The sequence below is a fragment of the Sparus aurata genome, chromosome 4 (assembly GCF_900880675.1).
Source record: "Sparus aurata chromosome 4, fSpaAur1.1, whole genome shotgun sequence".
NCBI classification, from domain to species: domain Eukaryota; kingdom Metazoa; phylum Chordata; class Actinopteri; order Spariformes; family Sparidae; genus Sparus; species Sparus aurata.
The window spans coordinates 18,532,084-18,544,247 of NC_044190.1; the positions used below are offsets into that span (position 1 = coordinate 18,532,084).

Here is a 12,164-nt window from a genome sequence, read left to right on the forward strand (position 1 = left end):
CAGTACAGTACTTGAGTAGATGTATGTGGTTACATTCTGTCACTAATTACTGACAACTGACTAAAAATCTGCATAAAAACTGAGGAGGATGTCATTTGAGGTTTTTTTTTTATCAGAGTCCACTCAATTAGTTTCAAGAGAAAAAACTTATTTAATGTTTAGCTTCGAGCTGTAAATCAGCCCAATCACCACAGAAGCTATCAGTCTCTCAGATTTTCAGTTTTTCACCTAAAAATTGTACCTTGGTGACATGTAAGGATGCTTGTCAGCTGTAATGTGCCTGCAGCAGCGCCAACAGATACATTTAAAACGATAAAGTATGATAGTAAAAAAAGACTGAGCAGAAAAGACAGTTAGCATATTCAATCTTTATTCCCAAAACAAAAAGCATGAAACTAGATTTGTACATACATAAAAGCAAACACTGAAAACTAAGAGGAAGAAAATCAACGATGGGGTAAGATCTTGTTTTTGTTTAAACATTCTCAGAGGAAAACCGACAACGAAAAGGAATAACCACCACTTTTTACATCCTCTCTGAAAAGTGTCATCTTTACCTTCACAACTTAAGTACAAATCAACACATCAGTCACTGTTGCCCTTCTATGCTTTCTCAATTTCTGCCATTTCGTTTTAAAGCACTTGTGGTATAACAGTTAAAAAGACTTGCATTTTCATCTTTATTATACTTGAATAAAGTGCACTCTCAGAAACAGAAATACGGTGGTGTCAACCAAAATAGTTTACGCACTAGCTCATTTCAAGTTTGCATAACTTCAAAAGCCACCTGCGACAAAGGCGAGACGCGTTCTGTGCACTCGGCGTTTCTCACTGCCGTTGCATTTTAGATGAATACAATGTTTAAGCATGTGCTAAAACTGGGTGAGCTACCATATGGCATGGAGTAGCCCTGCAACTCTGACCCACTTCTTCCTTTAACCCTCGTTCCACCACTTTCACATGATCAGTACTCCTCAAGATCGTCGTCCAAGTCGGAAAACTCAATTGACGGTCTGTTGTCTCGGATCTCCTCGTCAATGTCGCCGTGGGGAACTGCAATCCAGAGACACGAAGTCAAATTCTGTGGCCACGTTATTAATGGCAAGATTATACACCAAGTGAGTGATCTACAGAAACATGATGGCCTGTCAATAAATACACAAGCATTGGAGAGACGGAGTGAGCAACGTACTTTCAAGATTGTCCATGTGTTCGTGAAGAATTCTCACCAGGTTGAACAACTGGGTGAGAAAGGGAAGAAGTTTCTCTTTTTAAGATTTCTATTCTACAAGTCAACATTTTCAAATTGTGTAAATCAGCATTGACTTGGAGCCTTTTGTCGTTCAATGTGTGCAAACACGGGTTACACACCGACTAGAAATAAAAATATAAGTCAGCCAGTGTTAAGAGCGTGATCAATCGTCACACAGAAATAGCACTGTGGGTAAATCTAGTGTGTGTCTGAATGTGTGCACGTTTGTGTTCTCACCCCAGCTGCATCGACCGCTCCCAGAACATCCGAGAACCTCTGCTCACAGAAATGCAGCAGCACCACCAGATAGAGACCGCTGCTGATGAACTCATCATATTCTGACTGTGAGGCAAAAATAAAGATCTTTAACCCAACTGTTTTTATCAAGAGCACGCACACAGTATGGTTGACAAAATACAAAGACAAGCCAACAAAAAGCACGTCAGGAAACCAAGAAGAGCCTCCAGAATAGTTTCAATGCTGCTTGACAGATTGTAAAAGTCTCTGGAACTATTTTAGAGGAAAGCGCACCGCGATTCAAAAGACATTTGCTCATTTAGTGTTTGGGTGATGAACCATAGATGTTTAACTGGCTGGAGATCTGAATATTGATAAAGTGGTGACGCACCTGCACGTGTGTCCTGTACAACTCCTGAATGTCAAAGTTATCAATGTTCAAACGCAGCTTCTCTTTGCAGAGTTCACATGTTGTGATGCCCTCGAGATTTGTGCCTAAAAGAAGGGGGAGGAAAAAAAAAACAAAAAAACCACACGACTTGTTTGAAAAGATGTAGTTTTGGTGAAAGCTGAAGCCAAGGAGGAGGTTTATATTCACCTGAGCCGATTTTGGAGCGAAGCCACCTCTTGATGCAGTCCTGGTGGACGTACTGCAGACTGCCTGTGCAGCGGCACGGCTGAATCAGGGGGTTGGATGCAGATTCCTCTCCCATCTGGCAGATTCTGCACAGGTCGCCTTCTTCCTCGTCAGAATCCTCCAGCAGCAGTCTGAAGCAGGACAGGAGGAGCATTTCGTTTTAACACTCAGTTCTTACATCTCCCATTTCATACATAAAAACTTCAGTGGTTAAATTATATTCTATGTAAAAGTTTTCAGCCTTAGAGAGAAGGAAATACACAGACTATAAAGTTGATCAACTGTTTGAAGGTTCAGTGCTTTTGTGCCATTCTGCGTTTTGTCTAACCAAAGAATTTAGACTCGTCATCTGAAGAACTGATCAGATTTGACGTCCAGTAGTTTGTCAGTCAGGTTTTACATGAGCTGCTTTTCACACATCACTGTGCTCAACAAAGTCAGCTGACGCTGTATGTCAGAGGCAAAACAGTCATGTATATTTTAAGACCAACCTGCAACTTTAATGTAAGATGATAGTTGAGAAACCTGGGTGCAGTACATTTGTTGTAAAAAAGCCTGATAAAAACTGATGCTTGTGTAATTATGATTCATAATAAGTGATAATAGAAGTTCAATTTCAACAATAGATGATAAAAAAATTAAATTAAATAAAAAAACACCATCTAAACATTGCCACAGATCCAGAACTAGCAGTTTGTGATAAAGTAAGCTGAATGATGCAATAATAATAATAATAATAATAATAAAAAATGCATATAATGTGGGAGATGAAAACCCATTACCTCTCCTTGATCTCGCGCAGCTTCTCTTGATCCCTACTGGAAACGGGCTTCTCCTTCTGTTCATCCAGCTGGCTCTCGACACCGCTCAATGGACCCCGAGAAACGGAGATGTTTTCATACCCTCCAACTCTGCGGCGCGGCGAAAACCCAACCAAGGTATCTTCCAGTTCAGGTAATGCTTCATCCTCGAGTCTGCAGGGATGACCTGCGCCAAAGGCCTCTGCACCCACTGCTCCTTCCTCTTTCTCCTCGTCGTCCTCTTCGCCCTCCTCGTCATCGTCCTCGTCCTGTGAAGCTGTACGCTCTAGGTTGTCCCACCTTCTCAGTAAATGCTGCGGGCGACTGTAGCCTTCTTCTAAGCTTGCGGCTGAGTGTGCGCTCTCGTCTCTCACGTGTCTTCTGAGGCGAGAGAGGAGGGGAGGGCAGCGGCCACGGAGGGAGGAGGAGAGCCAGGAGGAGCTGCTTCCACCTGCAGTGCTCGTGTTATTAGTGGTGCCAACGCCAGGCTCTCTCCACAGTGATGGTCTGGACTGAGCCGGGCCACTACGGTAGCCATCGTTGTTGTTTTCCCTGATAGGGGCGAGGTCCGCTCTACGATTCCTCAGGCTACCCAAGGTCGCCTCGGACCCTCCGGTGCCGGGCTCCACGCTCGGCATCCTGGCACACTCGTCGCTGTCCACAGACTCCCCACCAGTCGACGGGCTGTCATCATCAAGGGAGCGAACGCTGGAAGATCCACTAGAGGAGTCCTGGCTGGAGCGCCGTGAAAAGAGACGGGACAGGAAGTGACGAGTGGAGCGACGGCCTTCTGGCTCTCCACCTTCAGGGATCAGCCTGGTAGGGAGCATGGACTCTGATACGGCCTGAGGAGTTGTAGACCAGGGAGTGCGGGAGGAGTAGGAGGAGCTGATATTTGAGGATGATTCAGGGTTTCTGGATTGTTCCTGAGATGAGTGGAGGCTGGATGAGCCGTTCAAGAAACGCGACGCCGTTCTGGTGCTGAAGTCACGCGCCAGAGGAGGAGACCGGTGGGAGGTGGAAGATGAGAGGTGGCGGTTGAGGGAGCTTTCTCTGGCAGTGGAGGCGTAAGAGGAGGAGAAGGAGGGAGAGTAGGCAGTCTCTTTAGGCCGAGCTCCCTGTGCATATGTGGAGGTCACCCTGTCTGTCTGATCTGAATTGAGAGAAGAGCAGTTTGTATTATATTGGATTAAACATATATGCGATACTGTAAGCAGACTGTGTACTGTCTGTGTGCGTTTTATTTCATAAAGTATGCCTACACAATGAGGAACCCAATCCAGGAGTCCTCATCCTTCCTTCCCCCAAACCTGAGAGACTTGGCTCGGCTTTCGTCTCCAGCTCTCTCCTGGTTGACAGCGGCTTTGTGGAGGGTGACGACGACGACGACGACGACCGTGAGAGTAAACGGCGCGAGCTCCACGATGAATCATACGTGTCATTTTGTTTTTCACCTGTACCTGTTTGGACAAGAGAAGACAAACGGTTTTGAGGTTTGTTGGGATCCCTTTCCAAATCACTTTAATATTGAAGGAAATGATCTGACTCGACATCTCAATTACGCACATTATGAGCCATTTTACATTTTCAAATCTAAGCAAACAAAAATGTAGATTTTTCAGTTTATTCATTAATGATCTATTTTATGCCCTGACCTTTTAGCAGTAAGTATCCATGTCTGGTTGAGATCATGATGAATTGCATCTAAATCCACAGCTGACAGAGGCCCAAGTTGTAGCACAATAAACATCTAGAGCCGGTTGCAAGTCTGAACTGAGCCCATCTGGGTTTCCAAGAAAAGATTCACGCATCGCTGAATCAAAACCGGTTGCACCACACAAAAGCAGAAGAGACTACTTATTTACACACACTCAATGCCAGGTGTGACGTTTATGAAGCCAACTGAATCAAATGACGAGGCTTTCGTTAGCTTAGCTATAACCTGTGTGACAGAGAGGTGATGGGATGGTCCTGACATCTGATTAGGACGTCATTTTTAAGTTTGTACACTCCAGTTTTTATAATTATTTTTTCAATGTTAACATGACATACTTCAGATGATAAAGCTTTATTCAAACAGAGAACAAGACACGTTATGCATGTGTGCCCATCTTTGATTGTTAGGGTTAATACATTTTTTAATTGATTCATAATTATCACCAGCAGTCTATCACTTAAGTTCAGAGCCAGGTTTCCTTAAAAGAACTATTCAGATATAGTTCATTATAATTTACTTTTAACATGTAGTCAATTTTGACCAAATGCAACACTCCTTATCATATTTTGCGTTATTGATGTATGGTGACTTTCACTGACGTAACCTAATGTTAACCACCCACACTGCAATGCTGTTTCGCTGCCGTTACCCCCTGTAATGAAGTCAAATCAGACTCATTGACATGCTTCAAAATGCCCAGTATCTACTGTGGACTGACTGATTGTGAATGATTCTTACCACTCGGTGTAATTTAATCTTGTGGTATTTCCATAGCTTCTACTGCTAATGAGCCCACAAAACGTTAAAAAGGAGCGGCCGTCTGATTTTACAGACGCCCTCCACTCATTGACCAAAATGTGGAAATGCAATGTGCAGCTCAAGCCAGGCGGTTGGGGTGCGCTCTGGTAAAAACATGTCAGATCTTTACATCAACAACAGCACAAGGCAAGACACAGGTTCCAAAACTGGGGAAGTGATCCTTCTCATGACCTCCACAAGTCATATGATATTTTGTACCTCTGCCACTGCTAAGCCCATTACTGGAATAGGTGGATCCTGTAACTGAGGTGCTGGGCGTTCTTGAGTATAGTCCTCTGTTGCTGTATGACAGTTTGGCCCTTTTAGAATCGCCATCATCAGTGGCGTTCAACAGAACTGAGCGCATCCCCAACCTCCCCTCAGAATCAGTCTGGGGAAATGAAGGCAGACATACAAAAAAAAAATACATTTCAATGATATCATTCGGAAATATTCCTCTAACTTTTACTCTAGAATGTTTTAGACAGTACATTTTACCAGACTATTTTTTTTTATTTTATAAACAAATGACAGTACAGCTCCAGTACCAGTTTGCTCCTGCTGCTGAGAGAGGATTCAGCCCACGGGCGGTCATAAGATCTGCTGGAGGATGTCAGAGAAGAGGGCAACTTCCAGCTGGTGGAGTGACTGTCAGAGCTGCAGTAGTCTCTGGATGACCTCAGGAGACGAGCGTTCTTCAGGAGAGGGAGAAGGTAAAACAGAGTTAGTTAAGACTTATGTCCGGGCAAACGTGGCATACAAAGACTAGTTACTCCTCCTGTTTTTTCCCCCCCCCATCACTAGTGGTGCTATGGAGCAATTCTTTGAAGAGTGGTCCCCCATTTTGTTAGCTCTACTAGCATAAGCACATGCATATGGTGTGATGATGGCTGTAAGAAACCTAGAAAAACACATAGAAAAGAGTAGGGAAGAAGAAAACTGCCAGCTAATATCAACATGGAACGTACGCAACAGGTTCAACAGACCGGCTTTGGAAGTGTTTTATGAGGAGTTAATGGGTTCTGGTGAGAAAAAGTGAATATAAACATAAGTTTGCTTACAAGAAAACCACCCAGGATTCCTTTAATGGACCGCAACTGTGGGAAACTCACTAACAAAAACATTTATGCTCACAGATTTCCTTTATCTTGTAAACAACACGTGTTCATGTAGCTGATGCCGAAATCAAACTGTACTGTTTGTTACCGTGCTGCTTCTGTGTTCGGGCCTGTCAAGAACCCGCAGATGATCTGATATAATCTGGTACACTGACATTATAAATAAATTACATCAATAAACCAATAGAGATTTGTCTTTAAACTCCTACTTAGGACAACTTAAATTGCTCCCTCACCCCATAATAAATTAAATCGCCATGTTTGAGCAGCATGTTGGGTCTTTGCACCTAGCTCAAGACTCTTCTGGAAAGAAACGCCTAGAAAGGGCCCAGCCAGGCCAACAGTAACACTATCTTTCGAGACGGGCTTTGACGAGCAGCAGGACTAAAATACGCACAACGTGTGCCAAGGAATCTAGGCTGCCCTATAAAAAGACCTCCAAAGTGTCTGCTGTTGCACCACTGATAAATGTAGTGAGCTACTGTACCGTGCTCCTGAGGGAAGCTGTAAGAAAAGAGCTCACTCGCATGCTCCCTCTCTGGGATACACTGGAAAGGCAGATAAGTCATAGCAGCACGGATACAGTCGGGTGATGTGCACCAAGCGAGCGCAGCTGTTGCTTACGTTGCTCTGGACTGTTTTATCAAACTTAAAGCAAACACTAATCCACCTGACAGAGTGACCCTGCATGACTTTTGTATACCAGGCTGCATTAGATAAAATTAGTGTCCATCCATGACTGCTTAAATATCAAGCATGTTTAGTGGAGCAACATAAACAGGACGACAACACTGATGCAACAAACCAAGGAAGGGATGCAGTCCAGTTGAATAAGATATGCTGTAGACAAATTTACAGAGAGGACAGTGCACCTTGTATTAAATGACGATGCATGGTTCCTGGCCTTTGCTGGGCCGGAGAGAGCTGTGCCGTCAACCTACCTGTTGTTCCAAATCTGCCTTGTAAGCTGAAGATGCCCTCGGGAAGCGGTCATTATTCAGCGATGTCTCCCTACTGTACAACCTGCTGGAGCCCAGAGACGAGGAGGAGACCGCTGGACTGGATGTGTAGGATGACCTCGAGCTGGGCAGACAAAAAGGAAGTCTGCGAGACCTGGAGTCCATGGCGGATTGCCTGTGGTGATAGGAGGATGACAAATCCAAAAGATATTAAAGCACGGTGGTTGAGATGTGCTGACAGGAAGCAGGAAGATGTTGCTCACAACTGCATCAATGCAGTACACACTGTCCACAACCGGTGAGCACAGCAAGTAATGAGGCTTGGTTGGGCCAGTGTATCTGAGATGTTGATGCAGGACACGTGACAGTGTGTCTGTAAACATCAAAACCTGCCACCACGCTGCTCTCCGGACTCAGTATCAGAGTCACGATGCCTATCTTGGGGACTCTGAACTCTGTCACATGAATATGACACTTCAAATGAGCAGCAGCACTCTGAGTTGCGAGTCCAAGCAAACAAGGTGCTGTACAACAGTCACAACTGTGAGCTCATGTATTATCAAACTGCATTACTAAATCCAACACACACTACAGATTCAAGGAAACTGTAATCTTCTCTTACGTGCCATTGATGTATGAGCTGAAGGCCAACCTAAAAGGAAGATTCGAGAGTTTCAGACAGAGGATAGTAGAGTATGAGTTACTCCCTGACAGTGATATGGATCCATGGACTTTAGCTACAGCACCTGTGGTAAAAGATAACTCAGGAGGCAGCAGCCTGTCAGACGGACATTTAAAACCACATCACAACACGTTTTAACAGTTAAACCACCTGCAACAGAGCGAGGGGCTGACAGATATGGCTTGTTCAGGATTCAGACAGATAATTAGAAATCGAGGAGACCGATATTAGGAACCAATTCTCAATTTGCAGTAAAAAATTCAGTCTTTGTGTCAAAATTTAAAACAAAGAGTGATCCATCGGACCCAAGTACAATTTATTCAAGCACTGTCCTTAAGTAAAATGCTTCTGTACTTTGAGTATTTCCTTTTTCTGTTCTTATTATTCAGTGTTTACAGGCTATTCATTGTGACGTGATATTTGTGGGCGGGACATTGTGTGAGGATGGATCTCACCGATAACAATATTAGGGAAAATACTGAATATTGGCCCCGATAATCTGTCTACCACTAAACAGAACACAAGATATTTATAAAAACAAAAATGCTTTACTACTAAACAATCAACTACGCAGTTAAATGGGAGGCAACTAATGGTTTATGTGTGGGATGCCATGTGTCAAGCTGCAGGCATCATGTCTCCCAGTATATACATATAAACTCATTTCCCGATCTGAAACTAACAGTCTAATAAACAAAAATCCTTCCTTCATGTCAAAGTTTGTCATGTCCAGTTTATGTTGCAGTCGTTCCAGAGGGGCTGGTTCAACCTGCTGGGCTGTGGTTTGCGGTGGTTTAATTGTTTTGTCCATACTAGTAAGGTTAATGATGAGGGCAGTAGAATTCAACAGCACTACAAACCACAGCCTTCTTAATGACCTTATAGTTGAGTGGACACGTGCTATGAAAAAGCCTTCCAGTTAAATTAAACATACTGATTTACTGAAGAGCTGTATGTTTATTACATTGACTACCTTAAGAAATACCAGCTGACCACAAGCCCTGTAGCTAACCTGCCCATGAATCAATCACTATTAATTAACACTCACGTTTAGCTAAGCAGAGACAGTTTGTTTGATGACTTTTACCACACACAAAAAAAAAAAAAACACAAAAACACAAAAACGTGGTAATGTTTTCAAGGTGAAACAACACGCTTGCCTCGTCCTTCATCTGATCCCTTTGCTGATTGATAATTAACGAGCTGTCTCCTTTCCACTGCTAAATCGCAAATAAGGTTATGAACGTTAGCTAGCTAGCTAGCTAGCGTTAGCTAAGTGACAAGCGTTGGATGCCATTTAAACTTCAACATGTAGCTAACGTTAGATTTACAATCACCCGAGTGTTATTTCCGTTAAAGTTTGATGTCGAAACTTCCCCTTACTGTTGTTCTGTCTCAAGGTATCTGATGGCGTTAGCAACAAAACAACGCTAACTTCGCTGTTGGGCACTAGCATGCACACCACGTTTAGCGTGTTTTGCATCTGGAACGGAGCCGTCATTAAACATAAACGGTCTCCTCGGTGTTCTTTTAGACATGCTGCAATTCAGATGATGTTTTCCGACGGGACCGTTAGCTACTGCGGTTGACAACCTCGTTAGCTGCAAGCTAACTGGTTAGCATGGCGTTAAGAAGTCCTGGCACGTTGCGTTAACTGCCCAGCGGAGCTGGCTTAAACATTAGCCGACGCTCATTTGAGACAAAAAGCTCTCAGTGACAAGTGGCAGTTCACTAGATGACTCACAACATGGCGCACCATCAGCACACACCCTCACCTTTGAGCTGGCTTGCTTCAGTGGCACAACAGGAACGATGGCGTCCGTATTGACTGCTGTTGACACACAAGGTCAGCTGATGTAGTGACCCGGAGGGAGTGGTTTACAAGATTGCTTTCAGGTGGTTCGCTCCCCTTGTACACATGGTCCGTCCAAGTTTTTGTGAGTGGATTTTCAGATATTGCATCGGTGCACCTCGAGAAGAACTGACACATTAACGGCACCGATTTAATTAAACCTGGAACCTCACAACGACTGATAAATATACAGGGAAAGTCAAACAGCGCCCCCGTGTGGATCAGAGAAGAACGTCAGATCTGTTACTTGAAAATGCCACTGTGTAAAACTACTGCGTTACTAGCATTCAAAAATTCAAAAAGTACATTAGAATCAAAATGTACTTAAAGTAACAAAAGTACCTATTATACAGAATGGCCGATTTCAGAATAATACAACTTATATTATATTACTGGATTATAATCAGTGACGCGTTAAAGGGGCACTATATATTTTTGGAGAAGAAATTGAGTGACCCCTCATGGTGTTTTGTTAAAGTCTGTATACTGAGCAAGACATTTCTTTTACACATCAAATTGTGTGACGTATGTGCAAAAATGTACTTTTTTAAATCAAAATATGACAGATATGTATGGTGCTTCGAACTTCATTTGTTACTTCCGTTTCAGTGGCAAAGTTTCAGTATTTAAACACACACAGATCAGCTGTGAAATAGTCTCACCACTGAATTGCTTCAAAGCATTTTTAGTCCCTGTGCTCACACAGAGCGAACACATCTTACTGACTTTTTAAAACTAGTATGGATGAAAACGACAGCTGTAGGGTTTATGAAGATTTACACAATCTGTAGGAGGGAGTCAAAAAGACACAACAGCATTACGAGTATCTGTCTTTCAAGTTCAATATCTCATACACACCACTCTCTGGATTTTGACAAAACTGGGGCATGTGGTGCGTCTTGTGTGCATCGTGACATTCTGACATTTTCAAAATTACTGCCCCGAGGGAGACACTGTAAACACAAGTCAAAATTAATAAGCAAAAAACCTTGCTTACGGCTACTTACACGCTTTTCAGCGGCGCTCGGCAAATGCCAAATACTGAGCAAATGTTTTCCTATGAGAGTCGTGAAAATAGAAAACACCTCTGACGGTTTAGCAGCTCCTCCCGCAGACAACGGCTGTGAAGCAGAGAGACGAGCTGTCGCGACTATTTCTTCCATAGATCTTGTTTTTAATCAAAATGGTTTGCCTTAAAGTCTGTGGATTATCCAGAGTACATTTTTTTTTTTTTTTTTTTTTTTTTTAAGGTTTTGAGCCGCACGAAATTAACTTTCATCCATTTCTAGGGTGGAGGCAGAAATCTCAGAGATGGACATCTCAAATCCTTTGAAAATTAAAACTAAACTGTGAGCAGTCTAATGTACTACCATGGAGACAAGAGAAATGTTTTTGAAGTATTTAATTAAATGTATTTTTCCTGTTGCTGCAACAATGTCGACTGGTTATGTTTTCACCTTGTGAGTCTTTGTATGTGTGTGTCATCTCGGCAAACTGTGGCCATGGACACACCTTGAAAACTACAGAGTAGTGGTTCTGGGTACCTTGCCAAATGCTAAACCTGTAAGGTCTGTCTGTCTGTCTGTGGACAGATTCTGTCAGCATGATAGCACCACAACCGTTAAAGAGGCGTGTGTAGTTGAGATTAAACATGACGGCTAATTTCAAAGATGGGTGTGGTCCGAGCAGTGGGGATGGAATAAGGGGTTGGCCCTGCTCACTTTACGCCCTGCCCCACACACATCTGTGGTCCAGGGTTCAGCACTTTGCCAGGTGTTCTTTTGTCTGTCTGCGGGCAGGTTTTTGTTGACGCGATAGTTTCTCAACCGTGCAAGATGCAGACACGTCACTCAACGGTGTGTGGTGGCGTTAAAACTGAAGGCCACGTCCAAAGTCTGCTACATCTCGCAAGATTGGCTGAGGTTTAAATTGGCTTTTTACAGCAATTTATATGTATTAATCAAGTTGTGTGAGCGGATTGTAACGTGAGGTGAAAAATGAGGCCTTTCCTGTCTCTCTCGGTTGCCTATACAAACCTGTGGACGATTTGTTGAAGTTGTTGAACGCTGCTGGATTGGGGATTTCTCTGTGAAGGACTCGGGTCGGATTTTC

At 43.4% G+C, this 12,164-nt stretch overlaps 1 protein-coding gene across 4 annotated transcripts; it reads right to left on the minus strand.

Moving 5' to 3' along the window:
* Positions 1-348: 348 nt before the first annotated feature.
* marchf7 (membrane-associated ring finger (C3HC4) 7) lies at positions 349-11,075 on the minus strand. Of its 4 annotated transcripts, none has more exons than XM_030414702.1 (12): positions 11,060-11,075; positions 9,976-10,181; positions 7,501-7,693; positions 5,990-6,136; positions 5,661-5,832; positions 4,189-4,386; positions 2,909-4,079; positions 2,088-2,257; positions 1,881-1,984; positions 1,490-1,594; positions 1,193-1,241; positions 349-1,053 (listed from the first exon to the last, which is right to left on the minus strand). In XM_030414702.1, exons 3-12 carry the CDS (start codon positions 7,681-7,683, stop codon positions 965-967), a joined length of 2,388 nt encoding a protein of 795 aa, XP_030270562.1. In that variant the 5' UTR covers positions 7,684-7,693; positions 9,976-10,181; positions 11,060-11,075; the 3' UTR covers positions 349-964. The 4 variants fall into 4 exon arrangements, with proteins under 4 accessions (XP_030270562.1, XP_030270563.1, XP_030270564.1 ...); XM_030414703.1 differs by lacking the exon at positions 11,060-11,075 and adding an exon at positions 8,141-8,170 and having other exon boundaries at positions 9,976-10,223; XM_030414704.1 differs by lacking the exons at positions 9,976-10,181; positions 11,060-11,075 and adding an exon at positions 9,584-9,951.
* Between the last annotated feature and the right edge of the window lie 1,089 nt (positions 11,076-12,164).